The sequence below is a fragment of the Lichenostomus cassidix genome, chromosome 1Ab (assembly GCF_008360975.1).
Source record: "Lichenostomus cassidix isolate B80296 chromosome 1Ab, HeHo_3.0, whole genome shotgun sequence".
Classification (NCBI taxonomy): Eukaryota; Metazoa; Chordata; class Aves; order Passeriformes; family Meliphagidae; genus Lichenostomus; species Lichenostomus cassidix.
The window spans coordinates 1,088,158-1,105,209 of NC_139481.1; the positions used below are offsets into that span (position 1 = coordinate 1,088,158).

Consider the following 17,052-nt stretch of genomic DNA (forward strand, 5'->3'; position numbering starts at 1 on the left):
GGGATGTGGGAGTAGAAGGAGGAAAAAAACCAGACTGAAGCCAAATTAAATTCTACTTCAGGTGAATTTATTGAGTTACAAAGAACCTGCCAGCTCCACCATATTTACAAAGGTTGTCAAGAGGATCTAGAGCTAAAACTGCTAGTGAACCACAAGTTAAAAATGCTTAAACAAACCAAATCAACCACATCATTATGTGAACTGTAAAAACACCAGTTACCTTATAGGACTTTGAGGCACACTCAAACACAGGGAAAAGTGCTCCCAACCACTGATCTCTAAGGCAAGATTTTAATTTCTGCCTCTGATGTAGCTATGCCTGAAGATCAGGAATCCTCACGCCACTGTTGATGGAAGTTGGCTTCTGTTCTTCCATATCCATGGTTTATAAATCAGGATTTGAATTAAAAGGCTCCTCAGAACTGCAAGGTGTTAAAGTAACCTTAAAGAGCAATGAAATCCCCAGCTGGTTCCACTTGATACTTTTGCAAGGTGCTCATCTAAAATCCTGTCAGCACTCTGCAGTCAATCCAAGCAAACCAAGTCCAACTCCACAGGGCACTGTCACTATTCACACCTCCAGCAGCACTGTAGAAACAGTGAAAACATCACAGTGGTGTTCTCTTCTTCCTGTCCATGACTCTGAAAATATTATTGCAGTCAATTCCATCCACTCAGCTGCAAGAATAAATACCAATACTCCCAAAATTCCCTCATGCACCTTTCCATTCCCCTCTCCACCTGCAGAAGGGATCAGGGATTCTCTAAGACAAGGGAGGAGAGAGTCTATCTCCAAGTTCAGCTGGGCTTAATTCCAAGAATATTCCAGCTGTGTGTCAAGTCCTGGAGAAGTTCAACCTGGCAATTCCTGACAATTCCCCAGTGCCACAGGGACAGAGATGGCCTGTGGTGTCACACAGCTCCCACTGCCAGCAGCTGGCTCTGCTAGCCTTGCTTACAAGTCTGCATAACACTGACTTGGTACTAAACTTGACACATTAAATAATGTTTGGGGAAGAATTGATTCACTGGAGTGCCAGTGGCTCTTCTCAGGCTAGCACAGGTGAACCTTTGCTCATCAGCACTCTAATGCTGTAACACTCACTTGTAAACTAACTAAGATTCAGAGTTACTCTAAGCACAGAAAACTAAAACCCCAGAAACTAAGTCAGTATCAAATCAAACAGCAGAGGAGCTGATAGTAGCATTTCAGAGAAAAAAAAAAAAACTAAACAAACCAAACAAAAACACTGAAATATTTCTTGTACGAAGAAAGGGGAATCCTACCAGCTTGATGATTAAAAGAGAAACATGTAGTTTTGTTCCTACTGAACACATTGATCAAGACACCTTTGCAACTCAGGAGAGCTTAGAGGGGTTTTTCCTATATCTGAGGTGAGCAGGAATTATTCTAACTTCAATAAGAGATGATCAATACACATCACTGAAGTGTTGCAGAGGCATTCAGGTCCCTCACTAAGAGCTACATGGTAATTTAAATATTGAGCAAAAAAACCTTTGTGCTTTTGTGGACTAAAGTCTGACTTAAATCCTATTACTGCAAGCCAGCAAAATGCAGTCATGCTAGGCTTTGCAAAGATGGTGGAGGAAAAGGGATTCCATCTAGATTCCTTAAAAAGGGAACAGAGTGTAACAAAAGACAACTGTGATAACTCTAGTAGTCAGAACATCTCTACAAAATTCTCTGGACCACGAACTGTCCACAGAAGACTCAAAATAAAGGCAGAGAGCTGTCCAGCTGGAAGTGTTCTGAGAGACTGAAGGAAATCCATCCAGAACAAACTGGCTATTGACACAGAAGAATCGTAGCTGATAACAGAGTTGTTATTGCATTTTATCAGTGAGTTTTAGTGCCTCTAACAAGCTGGACTGCATTAGCCCAGTGAGCTGTGCTGTACTCCTTGACAGATCAGGACTGAGGCTTGGCAGATACCAATACCACATTGATTTCCCTCCTGGCCATCCTGGATGGTGCCTCTGGGCCAAACTGCCCTGCAAGCTCCCATTACCTGAATCACCTCTTCATCCTATTTCCAGTATCCATGACCTCGTGCTGCAATCTAAATTCCAGTTTTTGAGAAGGCAGAGGGTTAAACTACCAACCTGAGACTCAGCAATTGTCCCTTGCAATTATTTAGTGCTTGAAATTGAGACATTCACACAGTGCAACCTAGCAGTCAGACACACATCATCCCTTGTACCACCCTGAACAAGCTCTGCTGCACAGTGCCACTTCACTTCTCAGCAGATTTGACTTTCCCTTGATCTTCCACTTTTTTGATGGCAGCTTGGATGGCTTCTTGATCCCCCAGGAACTGGTGAGGGCCCAGAGGGTGCAAATCCTCATCCAGTTCAAGCAGGATGGGCACACCAGTGGGGAGGGTCAGGTTGATGATGTCCTCATCCGAGATACCTGCCAAGGAAAAATCAAAGAATTACACTAAAGCTTCCTCACTGCCTTATTTCTGAGATTATCTGGTCTGAAAACAGCCCAGGACACCTTCAGCCTCCATCAGCACCACCAGCTACTCCAGGGTCAATGCCCAGTGAGGCCACAGCTTGCTAAGTGCTTTAGGAACAGCCAAAGTCAGAATTCCCATTTCCTATCAAGGTACAGACAGCTCCTTCACTTTTTCAGCCCCACCTGCAATAAACAGGAAGAGATTGCCCTGGAGACAATGCCATTCCTTCAGCACAGGACATGGAGTACAATAGGTTCCCCTCCTTAACTCCCCAACTCACACATCACAAAGAGTCCACATGTGCTGCTCCAGCATGGAACAACCTCTGCTAAGCAGCTGGGTAAGCTTAGATAAGAAATGTAGGTAAGAAGTGAAAACACAACAGACTCTTTAAAAAGGCAGGGTAACAAGGGGAAGTTTTCCTCTTAATTTTTCTATGCAACTCTTCTCATACAAACAGCTTTAAAAAAAAAAAAATCAGTATTTAATTTTTCCAGTGTGAGAATGGCTCTTGGCCCACAGCTGATGTCTCATAAGCAAGTTTATAGCAGTGTCCACAGTACTGTTCTCAGAATAAAAATGTACAGGAAAATTACTACATCCACTTTCAAATGAGGGGAAGAAAAGGCAGGGAGAAGGTGAACTGATACAACTTAGAGCATTTTTCTTTTTTCCACTTCACTTAAGGAATGTTTACCTGAAAAAAAGTTTATTTTATGCAGATGTGTAATTAAAATATTCTGTGGCTCTCATTATCTATTAAATTATGGCTATTTTTCTATCAAACACACATCCCAAGCCTCCAAGTGAATTTCAAGACCAAACAGCCTAGTGGAGTTTCCACACAGGGTCTAAATAGCTGCATTAAAAGCAGTGACTGCAAAGATCTTATCCCTCAAAAAAGTCAGGCAAAAGAAAGCCAATGTCATTGGGAATCTCAAGATTTCTTTTTTCCTCCCCTTTTTAGAAGCGCTGAGATAGAGCAGCAGCCTGAAAATTTCCTGCCACTTGGAAAATGCCCACAAGGAAGGTTCTGGAGTGATGACACCACAAACTGGACCAAGGTGCACCAGGCAAACATCCTCCCGAGCAGCTGACAACACAGATGGGCCTCAGAGCACGTGGGTGTGAATTTGCCAGGGATTTTCACATTAAGGAGAAAAGCAGAGCCAACAGATTAACAGGAAAACACACACGAGTCGAGCAACTCAGCAACAGTGGGATGGCAACAGGTCAGAAAAAACAGAGCTGTTGGTGAGGTGAGGATCACCCAGCCCTGCCCAGAGACCACAGCAGCACCAGCAACCTGGTGTAGGAAACAATCAGAAAAAAAAACCTCAAAGAACATCTAAAATTTAAAAACAGCCCAGAAGTGAATAGGAAAAATACTGCAGCCATTCACCAGGCATAAGCAATGTTCTCAAGGATTTGGCAAAACAAGCAGCCAAGCTGCCTGAGCTCTTATTTAAAGGATTCCTAAACATTAGATTTTAACAACATCCACATCTCCATCTAAACCCCCAGAGAATCTGTGCCTAGGAAGTATTCTGCCCTCCTCCCAAATTCAGTCTCCCAGACTAAACCACTCAGATATACACAAAGCAGATGAAGTCATGCAGGAGGGTTTAGGCAAACCACAGAATGTGGTCAGGAGACATGATATTTAAAGGTTTCCTCTGGAGGTGGATTACACAAATCTAGCTGTAGCTACATGGATTCAGCAATGCATTTCGCTGGTTTTACACAACACAAAGTGACCACAATGTCAACTAGTATTGATTTACAAAGCAAAACACTGCAGTCTGGGATAAACACAGCAGCAAACACGATGGGTTTTCTCCTCAGGACTTCTCCTCATGCAGAAGTGTTGAAGCAGAAGTCAGGAAAAGCAAGCTGAAGTCAGATGAAAATCCTCAAGTGTCCTATTGCTCTGTATGATATTTCTGCTCTCCAGGAAGCAAGGGGCTGAGCAGGCTGGTCACAGCAGCTCTCCAGAGCTCACCAGGACACTGCCCAGCCAGGGGACAGCAGAGGGATCCCACCTTAGAGTGAGCTAACTGCTATCCAGTTACTCCATGTGCTGTAACCAGAGCCAGCTGACCTTTTCCTCCATTGCCAGCCCATCTCACGGGAAAGAAAAGTGAAATCAGGGCAAGGTCCCTGCTGCTGGCTGCAGGGTGCAATGGTAAATAAAACCTGAAGAAGCAACACTTCCCTCCAGTTTAACAGCACAGCTGAAGCAGTCTGTACCCCAAGAAGGTTTAAAACCCAAGTCCCACCTCCTCACAGCCATGAGAAGCCAGAGACATCACTGACACACTCAGCATGACTTCTCAGCACCCCAGATGTAATGCTGGCAGCCCCATTGCCAAAGGGGACATCTGCCATGCTCCCTGGGAACATTGTGCCTTAGCTGCACAGCAGGAAGCAGTTAGGTACATGGACACTAGAATAATTTGGGACAGCACTTAGTATAAAAAAGACCTTTCTAAATCACATTCAAAATTCTTCCCCAGCTCACTTATCCTCTGTTTAACTGAACTGGGCAATCCAGCAGACAAACTGGAAATACCTCCAGGCATGGTTAAGAATTCACCTTTACATGGTAGCCTATGGAGTATTTTGAAATATTTGCACCTTGCAAAGTCCTACAGAGACAAACCCCAGTGATTCTGAGCACTCTACAGGGGCTGAGCTCAGCTTCCCCTTCCCTCTCACCTACTCTTACCAACTTCCTCCCATCTATTTCCATGGTCAGAGGAACCCAAAACCCACAGGAGATATTGGGAGTAACTACAGCCCTCCTCCCCTGCATGCCAACTGCACTTGAGGCCAGGTGATTCACCCAATAAAACACACAAGATTATATGCATCAATTCAGCCACAATGGGCTTGTTTAGTTCTGGTGCTTTGTAATTGAGTTCCAAACCAGGTCAGAGCATCCTTCCCACGTGCTTGAGGGAAATACTAAAGCTTTAGCTTAGTAAGTTAATTATTCAGAGCTGCTTTCCTGAGACACATTCCTGATGCTGGGGGAGCACTGATCAGCAGTGGCCTAAACAAAGGCCAAGGTAATTTGTAATAAGGTCCAACAAGCTCACAAGAAATAAGCAACAGTTTAGTTTTAAACTAATGTTTTTAAACTAAGATGCTTTTAAACTAACTACTTAATAAAGTATTACCTGGGTGATCCACCACAGTTAACAGTCAAGAACATCTTCCACAAGTCAAGCTGTATTATTATTATTCTGCTGTGTTACAGCAATGCTTGTTTAATGATTATGATTATTTCAAACCTGACAAAGCAGCTGAAAAAAAAAAAACCCAAAAATAATTTGAGCCTGCAGAGCTTTTGTCTACCTAGACCAACCACCAAGTTAGTTTGACTACAGTAGTTTTAAATGAACAATGAGAAATAAGATGAAAGCATCAGGCCTTTTTCTTAACTACATTAACCTAGTTCTCTCCCCTTTTCACATCTCCCAGTTTGATTCCTGAGCAGCTTTTTACTTTCTGCTTGGAGACCACAGACATTATTACCTTTCCCAGGTAAGTAATATACACTACAGAAGTTACCCAGGTAAGTAATATACACTGCAGAAGTTACAAAGCTCTAAGCTGTTGAGTGAGGAGGAAGGGGAAAGCTAAAACAAAGCTAAAACAGAAACCCTTACCTTCCAAATGCTTCAGCAACGCCCTGCTGCTGTTGCCATGAGCAGAGATGAGAATCATTTTGCCACTTTTCAGTTCTGGCACTATCTTTTCATTCCAATAGGGAAGCAGCCTGTCCAGCACATCCTTGAGGCTTTCAGCCTTGGGGAGGTTATCCTGAGGGACATCACTGCACTTGTAGCGGCGATCATTGTAGATCTCCTCGTAGTAGGGGTGAGACTGGGAGATGGGCGGTGGGGTAACATCGTAGCTTCTCCTCCAGATCTTCACCTGCTCCTCGCCGTGGTTCAGAGCCATCTCTGCCCTGTTGAGGCCGATCAGAGCTCCGTAGTGGCGCTCGTTGAGGCGCCAGGAGCTCTGGATGGGCACCCACTCCTGCCCCATCTCCTCCAGGATCAGCCAGGCCGTCTGGATGGAGCGGCTCAGCACCGAGGTGAACACCAGGTCAAACTCGAAGCCCAGAGCTTTGAGGTGCTTGCCGCAGTTCTGAGCTTCCTTGATGCCATCACTGCTGAGCTTCTGGTCCACCCAGCTGCAGAAGCGGTTCTCCTTGGTCCAGGCTCCCTCCCCGTGTCTCAGCAGGACCAGCCTGTACTTTGCCATCGTGGTTGCAGCTCGGCACAGATGGCAGCAGGTCTGGCATCTAATAGTGACACATCTGGGCAGAGACACGAGACAGACACATCAAACACCCCACAGATAATGCAGCACAAGCAGCAGTGTGGCAGTGAAAAGTAAGTAACTATCAGAATCAAAACAACCCAAGCAACAAGTGTGTGCTGAGGATGATTTTACAATTGAGAGTGGGAGGAACTCCAAACCAGGAGACCTCATGTGGGAAGGGAAGCACCATCCTTCAGCCAGCTTGTTGTAACTAGCCCACTTCAAGGATTGATTAGGAGCAGATTTGTACAAGCTGTTCCAGCCTACAGGTTTCCCTCTGTGCTGAACCAGAGCCTCACTCACAGAGGCTCCCAGAGAACATCTCCCTCTCACTGGGGAATTTTGGGGTGCCACATGTATTCTGAGGTCCCACAAGGGCTGCCCAGAGCCTCACTGCTGCCAGGAATTCAGGCACAGACAGCAGCTGGGACCCCCAGACTGCAGAGTGGGACCACAGAGCTGGAACAGGAACACACAGAACCTTATCAGCTTTGCTCCAAGGAGGTGTCAACACAGTCATGCTCTGCATAATTTGTTTCCTCCCATGCCCATCCTGTCCTGCTAATTATGCCAGTCTGTGCTTGATTGTTTTTGCCCAGGCCACCTCCTCCATGCTCCAGTGTGACAACACAGATACTCTGGGATGCAATGCACAGCTAGTGAGTCCTTGTTTCACTGATCCCACAAGTGACCCCACAGATTATCCCATTCTGCTGTACATCAGCTGAACATGAAGTGCTCTCAAAAGCATGGACAGCAGGAGGCTGAGGGCTGAATTCTGCACACCCAACCTTGGGCTGGATTTTCATAACACACTTAAGGGAGCTCCCATCATCTCCAATCAGTTGGAGCTGCTTCAATCACACTCCCAGCATCTCAAATTCAGCCACACTGTGACCCTGAGCTAGGTCAGCAGGATGGGATAGGCCCATGCATTGTGGGTTTTGGGAAACACCCAGCATAATATCAGCATTCATTTGTCCAGACTTCCAAAAAAACAGTGTCTAGAAAAGTTGAATTCATTAACAGACTCAGTAATCTGATCAGACTTGCAACAGCAGCTTAGTTCCCCTCTAATCTCACGCTAAGGGAGTCTACCCCACACAAGGGCACTGTGCAAACCTCCCCAGCTCTAACTTCTGCCTAATGGCACAGCTCAGGATTGAAAAGCCTTTGAGCACTGAGATTTTTACAGAATGTCAAGAAGCATTGTTTGGCACACAATAGACAGTTGATAAATACAAAGGAGTCTTCTCAGTCATACACAGGCTGAAGTTTGTGTATGGCAAGGAATTTCTCAGACAAAATCCCCTGCATGATCCACTTTCTGCACTCCCAATGATCAGCTGCACATCATGCAAAGAAATCAGCTATTGCTAGGATTCAGGTGTCATGTCACATCGGATACAACACTCAACTACACCCTTTAAGATCCTAAGTTTATAACAAAAATAAGTATTTAATAGCATTTCCACCTACAGCAACTGATACCAACATACCACAGATACAATTTAAAAAATTGCAGTGTGTTCACAGCATGAACTGGTACACAAAAAATAGCTCCACGGAAAGGTCTATCTCTGCAGACACCTCATTATTTGGATTAATTGATTCTATTATCCACATGAATAGATTACATAATTTACAAAACAAAATTAAGGCCCAACAATAGGGGAGATACACCTCTTTGCAAAAGTATCATTGCTACTTTTAGCTAAAAACAATAAAAAAATTAGCTAGTATAAAAAATACACTTAGACAAAGACCAAATATCATCTGGGTGCCATAAACTCCAGTTTGGTTATAAAGAACATTAGGCAGAAGCACAATTCTCAAAGAAATTCAGAAAGAACTAGCAGTCATGGGGTCGTTTAAACATCAGTCCACTTCTGGAAGCATTTAAACCAGAAAGCCTTAGAGCAACACATGGAAATAATCCTAACTCACCTTTCCTATGGCAAAGGAACAACACAAATCCCAGCACAGCCTCAAGAGCTGCTCTACAGCGAGGCCACCACCACCCCTGGCTGGTTACCTGCAGGGAAAGAATAAACACCGAGTGCTCACAGGAAAAACCCACAAGTGCAAAAGGCTGTGCCAACCATTATTTTCTCTCAGAGCTGTTAAAAAACAGCACACACCCCTTGTCAGGGCTGGGAAAGAGACCAAATTCCTGCTCCCAAAAAGAGATGCCAACGCACAGCTCTGCGCTTCCAACAAGGGCAGTTTCTGGTCTCGCACACAGCCCGGGGTTTGCTCCTACGGTTTGTTTAGGCTGCGATTACCATAGCTCTGGGGGGCAGAAATCTACCAGAAAGAGCTCTGGGACACCATGGAGGGTACAGAGCAGAGCCGGGCTCAGCAGAGGCACCGAACAGGCTGTGCAGAGCTGGGGATGCCCCTTGGCAGAGGGGAGCGAGGCCAGGCTGGCTGGAATCCCCTGGTTTAGTGAAGCTGTCCCTGCCCACGCCATGGGGTGGGACTGAATGGTCTTTAAGGTCCTTTCCAGCCCAAACCGTTCTGTGCTTCACTCTATGACAGAGCAGAAACCCAGGGCCCAGCACGGTGCTCAGGGCAACATCCCACACCGGCAGAGCTCTCGGCCAAGCAGTGCTACGGTCTAACCCCAGCGGCGGTCACCGCAGGGCTCCGGCCGCAGCCAGGCCAGCTCCCCGCCTGGACAGGGCATTGTGCGCGGAGCAACGGCGGAGCGAGGACACAGCGAGGGCACGGCTAGGGCAGCGCCGGCGGACAGGCGCAAACACCGCGGATAAACACCGACACCGCCACACGCCGTGCCCCGCAGCCATCGCCCGCCCGGGAACAACACCACCATCCCTCCGGGGGAACTCCCCCCGAGCCCAGCGCCGCTCCACCCCTCCGCCGCCGCCTCGGCCCGCGCCAGTCCCCGTGCCGCGGCAATTCCCGGGCTGCAGCAATTACCGGGCTGCAGAATCCCCGTGCCGCGGCAATCACCGCGCTGCCGGCGCAGTCCCGCGGAGCCGGGCCGGGCCCAGCGCTCACCGCGCGTCTTATTGCGGCCGCGGCGCCTCCGCGCCAGCCAGAGCGGCACGCTCCGATTGGGCGGGCAGCGCGATGGGCGGCGGCGGCAGCCAATGGGCGCGGCGCGGGGCGGTGACGGGGCGGTGACGGGGCGGTGACGCACGCCGGGCGCTCCGCGGCCGTGCGGGAGCGACGATGGTGCGGCTGTGCGGCCCTGCTCCCGGCCAGCCCGGCCAGCCCGGCAATCCCGGTAATCCTGGCCTCCCGCAGCAATCCCGGCAATCCCGGCAATCCCGGCCTCCCGGGACACGCCGGCTGTCGCCAGGGATGGCGGCAGAGATGCTGGCAGGGATGCTGGCTCCTCCCGCGGGTCAGGGCGTTCTGTGTGGAACGGAGAAGCGCGGTCACAGAACGCGAGCGGAGCCATCCGAACCCCGGGCTTCTCCCCAGAGCACCCCGCACCGCCTGACTCGGATGGAGTTCCTCTCCTCCCGAGCCTCCGGCCGGCCCCGGAGCACCTCCTGCTCCTTGCCCCGCTGGTGGGCACTGCGGCGGCCGCAGGGATGGAGAGAGGGATGGAAGGATGGAGGGAAGGAGGGATGGATAGAAGGATCGCCCCTCGCCGCCTCCGGGAGGAGGAGAAGGAAGGCGCTGCCCGCAATAGTCAAAGCGATACTCAAGTTCACTGTATAGAAAAGTTTGATTTGCCGCCCATCAGCTCGAATGGGTGAAGAGAAATGCTCCGACACCCCACTGCCTGATCGCACAGCTGCAGTCACCCTGCCTCCAGGCAAACGGGCCAGTTGACTTTGTAAGGAAAAGAAGCAAAGTTCCTAGAGATAGAAGGAAGAATATCTATTCTTGAATATCAGCACTATGGGCATTGGCTGTATGCCAATCATTAAGAATACAATTAACAGAAAGAAATATTCTAGGTCAATATGCAGTCATAAATATAAGTGAGTGAGCAGACAGAATCCCGTGCCACAATCCAGGACCTCCATGGCCATCAAATACAGATTTTTGTCTCCTTCAGTCTTTAAGCAAGACCTATCAATAGCATAGCAAAAACAGCCTAATGACTTTGATTCACATTTCAAACTGTCCAAGGGCAGAAGAGGCAAAGCCACATCCCTGTGCGTGACTTCTTGCAGCCAGCTAGGCTCACTTGGCAGCTATTATCTCTCAGACCAGCTGGGCTGTGTTTTGCAGGGTCTCTGCTCTGGAGCCCTTCCAGGCTGCTGCATTTAGCTGGAATGTTTGTGGCAGAATTAGTCCAGGAAACTCCATTTCTCAACACATAAACTTCAGCTGGGGCACCACAACTGCACCACAGTGAATAAAGGCCTGGAGCCGAGCAAGGCAGGAACAGAAGGAAACAGAACAGGAATGAAGAAAGGCTGATTAATGATTGATTAAAACTGTGGCAAACAGGAGCGTTCTTCACTGACTATGCCCTTGGTACTCTTTCATAGAATAGTTACTTTGTTCCAAGGCAGATCCAGTGTTTGCCACAGAGCACTGGAGACATACCCAGTGTCATTTCCAGAAAACCCTGAGCTCTTTGTTTAGAACTATTTGATATATGATCTGTCTTCATTAACAATTTCATATTCAAAATAAAGTTCTGTAATCAAGTCCTTGCACTCTTCAGTCACTCTGAAACCCTCTCACTAAAACATCTCCTGTGTGTTTTCCTACTGCATGAATTTTTGTCTCTTTTTCTAGACTCTCCTCCTTTCCGTGCTGTTGCTGCCAGCAGCATAGCATGCCTGTTCTCCCTGCCAGCCAGATGAGTGCCCAGGGAATCCTCCCTCACCTTTCCCTTGGATGCAGGCCCAGTCAGGCTATTTTCAACACTTCACTTTGGTTTTGCCTACAAAAGACCTAGATCCTGTCCTTTCTCTGTCTGCTATCCACGCTATTGTCTCCCATTCCTCTGCAGTTATTCTGATGGCTCGTTTTCACCTGCAGACAAATTTGTGTGGAGAAATGTCTGGGAGAGCAACACACCATGCAGAGAAAAACATCCTTACTTCCTCCAGAGGATTCAGAACTACAGCATCCTAAAATGGCTCTGGCTAAATCCATCTCTTCATGTGTGTCTATCCACCTAAGCTTGGTCTGTAATGGAAAGGGAAATGATCTCTTTTCCACAGAGCCCAGGGAGCACAGAGCAGGCAAGGACGTGCCAGGCTCTCTCCTCTCTCAGAGCCACTCACCACGTCTTGCAGTGCCACACAAGTGGTTCTCAGCATCTCCTTGGCTCGAGCACACCCCTGCGTGGGTAATTTTCATCACACACCTACCCCTGCCTGTCAGCATATCACAGCAGCACATCTTAAACCAAGCCTGTCATTACCTGAAACTGGGGGTGCACCTGACAGAGCAGCGAGGCACACCTTGCACACCAGGCAGTCACCCAGATGGGATTTCAGCTCCTCAGCAAAGGGCCTTTTTCACCTTTTGGTTTACTGGTTTAGGCATTGTGCTCAATACAATGCTGTTTTCATGTGTTAATACAGTGGGGCTTTCACCCTGTTTGGGTATGGAGGCAATGTACAACTTCAGTATCTCAGTAGATTCTCTTTATATCAAAACCAGAAGTGTAAGTCCATGCAAAGAAAAAATAAAGTACTCTCCTTTTCTTTTTTTTCCCCCTCTCTCTCTAACTGCACTCTCTAACTGCATCACTTGGATAGAAAATCTGTTTAAAAAAATGAGTGTGCAAGCACTTAAACTAAGCCTGCATATGTCACCAGAATCAGAGCTTTAGTCTTTAAATAAATGCAGAAGTTTTTCTGAATCATTAATACCGAGAAAGAGGAAGAAAATACATAAAAGCCTTCATTATATGCAAAACAGATGGGGGGAAGTTGCTTTGTGAGGCACTGTATTCTAAACCTGAAATGGGAACTGAATTTTTTATGTAATCCCAATGGCTAGGCACTGGTAATGTTATTCTGAAGTAAAACAGGTGACTTCTGTCTGTTGTTCTGAAATCTTAACTAAAAAAAAAAAGTATTTTATTTCTACATATCCCAAGCTAAGAATATACACATGAGAAAAAAGCTTATATTCTCTATGCCCTCAAAACCATTACATTGTCATCTTCAAATAAACACCTTACCCACAACAGGTGCCTGGAAGATACAGAAGAGTGTTTGGAACACAATGCTCTAAAGGAATCCTCATGGATACAGTTCTAATCTCAAAAAATACCTATAAAAGAAATTTTACAAGGTGTCAATGGCTGGGAAAACAAAATTCTTTCTCACAATCAAAATTTTTCCCATTTCTAGAGCCAGAGACACAATTTGAAGATTTACAAGGTTCATTTTTAAATTTTGTAGGTTTGGAGGGGTTTACATTTCAGGTTCTGGTTTGGAGCATTTCACAGTTTTCTAGTCACAATATTGTACAAATTAACTTCTTGCAGCAGTACCAAAAGCAAAGAAAATCCCATGATGAATCTGCCTGTTTTCCCCCATGATAAACAAAGTGCTCTAGACAGCAGACGTCAGTAAGGAACTGTCTGGGAAGAGATGATTTAAAAGGGCCTTTGAAAAAAAGAAAGCAGCAGGGTGGTGTCTAGCCACGATAAGTTATTTTGAAAACAGACTGGATAGTGCTGATACTGGAGCATGATGACAGCACATAGCAATCTGGGCAAATACAGCCCAAAGGGTAAAATGGGAACTTCAGTGTCATTGCAGAGAATGGTGAGAGCAACAAACACAAACCACACATACCCAGTTCATGTGGATTCATGTCTTTCTACGAAAAATTAATGCTTCACCTCAAAAAAAAATAATAAAGCTGCTTTAAAGTTTTTTACTTCTGTGTTACAAAGAACCCTGGGCTAAGCAAGACCTTGTGGATGTGAGTGCAGAGTGATCTCTGCTGTGTTTATGAGGTTTGTTTTCTCACAAACGCTCTACAAATCACAAAGACATTTCTGGTGACTCTTCTGTTTCTGTCCATGGTATGTGGCTCTCTTGCATCATAGTAATTTACAAAACAAGACGGGCTGAGGTTCAGTTTGGTTTTGAATGGAGCACAAAAATGAGTTTCCTATATAAAAAGCCTGTCCTATGTGTCATGATTAGATAATATCAAGAGAAGGACTGAGTCACACTGTTCTTCTACTTTGCTGTAACTTCTCAGAATTCAGTGGGGTTGCTCCTGACCTTAAAAAGTAACAAAATCAGGCCTCTCTTTTACAGGATTGTTTCCCAGGAAACTTTAGGGATTAGATTGCTAAATAAATAGCTGTGTATCACAAGTTAATTCATGCTTCCTGCCCCTCCACCCTGCCTCATTTCTTTAACAAAAAAGGAGCATGAGTGGAAAGACAGACAGGACTAATAAATCATGCATGATGGGGAGTCAGAACATCCAACTTCCCAGAGTTTTTCAACACAAATTTTCATCTGTTTTACTTACATGGAAAACCATTCCCTTAAATAATTTTGTGCTTGACTTCCACTGTTTTTTATTCAGTCTATTCCTCTATTTTGTCATCAGATCCAGCTATCAACAGAAAGGCCTGGAAAAAAACATTTTGCCTGTAATTCAGTATCTCCTTTTAAACTTACAAAGAAGAGATTTTTCTGCATCTCAGAGACACAAGGCACTATCCAACATTCAGCATTTTGGATAGGTCAAGTACTTGTTTAAAATTCAGTATTGCTGTCCTTATTCTTCTCTGCACAACTCTGCATCTGTAATGTATCAAAGAAGAGACTGAGCCAAGATCAATTCAACATTTTTATGTGAGAAAAAAATTGGGCAGTATGGTCCTGCCCTTCTTAAGAAGGCATTTGCAGAAGTAGATATATCTAGTAACAAACTACCTCTCTTCTTTTTGGGGAAGTGTACAGAATGTCTAGAAAGGCACCACAAATAAGGCTCATGCTATTGGACTAAGGCCTCTTGCCCTTCTAAACATACAGAAGCTTTAGAAATTAAGAAGCCACTTTCTCTGGTCTTTATCTGGAAAATACTTTCAACACTTCTCAAAACTTTTGTTATTTTAAAAAAAGGAAAATGTATCTCTTCCTCCACTCTTAGGACATTCAAAGCATCCCTTCCCTTGTTAAAACTAGACATGGCTAACTGCTGAAACTTGAAAGGGAGCATGAAAATGTTTTTCCACAAGAACAACAGCCTCCACTTGGCAAGAAAAATAGTTGACTGTTTTCTAAAGTGATGAGCTTTGGAAAACCTGCAGTCTGCATAGATGAGAAAGGAAAATCTCATTCTTGAGATAACCATGCCTACCAGCAGAACTGGACAGGAATGTAGGTCTGGGATGGGCAAATTTTCCTTTTATAGATGAGATGGGTTTGGATGCTGGCCACAGTGCTCTTCCTATTGAACTGAAGTCACTTATCCCTCATTACAAAGCCCATTCTCCCACAGAAACAACGGAGAAGGTTTGGTCTTTGTTGATGCTTTGGTACCTGTTTCTTTTCCAGGGCTTGACCCAGAGAAAAATCAAGCAAAGTATTTGCCAGTCCCACATTAATCCACCTCTCCAATCTGTGATCAGAAGGTTTCTTTTTACTAGTTAAAGAAAAGACACAAAAGACACTGACATGTTTCTGCTTCCTCAGCAACCAGTCCTGGCCTGTGCAAGGAAGTTGCAGTTTAATTAAATCAAAAACTGATGCTGTTAAATTAATGTGAAGTCTGTGGGAGGATGGATGGTGTTTTGCTGAACTGCTTTCTACTGTTTTAACTGAAGTGGTAAGGAAGGGATTTAAGCTAAATCAATACACAACATACTTCAACTGATATGTGGCCAAAAAAGGCATTTGCATCAACATAATGAAACAGTGCAAGATTTTCATGTAGACAAGACTGAGAAGCAAATGTAACCATATTATTCTTTGGGAATGAAGTGAACATGCCTTGTTTTGCCCTTGTCTGCTGTCAGCACCTCCTCCTCTGCCTGCAGGGGTCTGCTCCCCACTGCCTGACACTTTTATTAACTCTCTCTCCCTGTCCTGTTTCCCCTCAGGTACCCACTAGTTGGCAAGGTACACTTCTCTTTATCGCCAAACCACCACCCCATTTGATGTAGTTCTCAAAAACTGTAGCTTCCTGCAGCTCTGCTCAGTTCAAAGGTTCCTCTTCAGGGTGGTTTCAACTTGATGTTCTTCAGCTTTTCCCCTTTTCTCTGTTTGTAACAGTAAAAGTTACCTTCAGAACCAGATTGGCTGGGTTTTTCTCAGAAATATATTCTCTAAATATATTGTTTCAGGGTTCTTGTGTGTTCAGTGCTGTGGAAATGTCAGACTGGGATTACTCCTTCTGGGAAGCCCATCTTGCTCCAGAAGTGACACACAGTGATTGAGCAAAAGTCTATTTATTTATTACAAATGTAAGCCACCTTCATTTTCTTTTTCTTCTTCTCCTTCTTTAGGAAAAGAGGCAGAGAGATTTCCACCTTCTCGTTATTACAAAATCCAAGGAATACAATACGCAATTCAACCTGCTGAGATGTTACCGAAGAAATGCAGAAGTTTCACTCTGCCCCCGTGTGTGCAAACATCAAAACACACCATCCAGCCCGGATCTTGCTCTGGTTTGTGCTAAACAGTGTGTTAATTTCTGGCAGTAATCACATTTGGCATCCACGATGACCGTGAAGTTACAGAACACCTTTTCTTGTCTTTTCTATACTCACGTCTTTGCGTTATGAATCTCCTTTGTGAATGCACTGGCTGCTAAAAAACCAGCCATAGAGATATGCCTGCTGTCCAAAATAATAAAATAAAGAGAAGGGAAAAAAAAAAAAAATAAAAGGCAGCTCTGGAATTTTACCAAAGGGATGATCCTGTTAAGACTGTGAAAAAACCAGGGACTTAATTGTACTTTTCACCTTCGGCACCCATGCCCTGTGCGAACTTCCCTGTTCCACAGTGTGCCCGAGCAGTGGATACCTACACTTTTGGGGGTGAAAACCAACCGCTTCTTCCTCTGCAAATGTACTGACACATGTCGGGACACCCCAGGCTTTAGAGTGACACTCCTGGGCCAAAGTGTCCCGAATGACACCGTGTCTGTGCCAGGGGTCCGATGGGGACCTGCAGCGGCTGTGAGAGCAGCCCGGGCCGTGGCAGCAGAGACACAGGGCCAGTCCCTGGCGCTCGGGCAGGCCCTGCAGGAGCTGATCGCCGCATGAACACCTTCTCCTTATCGCTCCCCAAGGAACTTCACCCTT

General features: G+C 45.8%; 1 protein-coding gene across 1 annotated transcript; it reads right to left on the reverse strand.

The window, feature by feature from the left end:
- Positions 1–45: 45 nt before the first annotated feature.
- BPGM (bisphosphoglycerate mutase) lies at positions 46–9,862 on the reverse strand. Its single transcript, XM_085049266.1, has 4 exons — positions 9,762–9,862; positions 8,766–8,853; positions 6,158–6,813; positions 46–2,434 (listed from the first exon to the last, which is right to left on the reverse strand). Exons 3-4 carry the CDS (start codon positions 6,756–6,758, stop codon positions 2,256–2,258), a joined length of 780 nt encoding a protein of 259 aa, XP_084905392.1. The 5' UTR covers positions 6,759–6,813; positions 8,766–8,853; positions 9,762–9,862; the 3' UTR covers positions 46–2,255.
- Between the last annotated feature and the right edge of the window lie 7,190 nt (positions 9,863–17,052).

Bases quoted from the DNA above. Each gene is read 5' to 3' on its own strand.
- BPGM (XM_085049266.1), bottom strand. From the start codon at position 6,758: ATGGCAAAGTACAGGCTGGTCCTGCTGAGACACGGGGAGGGAGCCTGG. The intron at 2,435-6,157 runs GTAAGGGTTTCT...TTTCCTTGGCAG, and splicing joins GTTGCTGAAGCATTTGGAAG to GTATCTCGGATGAGGACATC.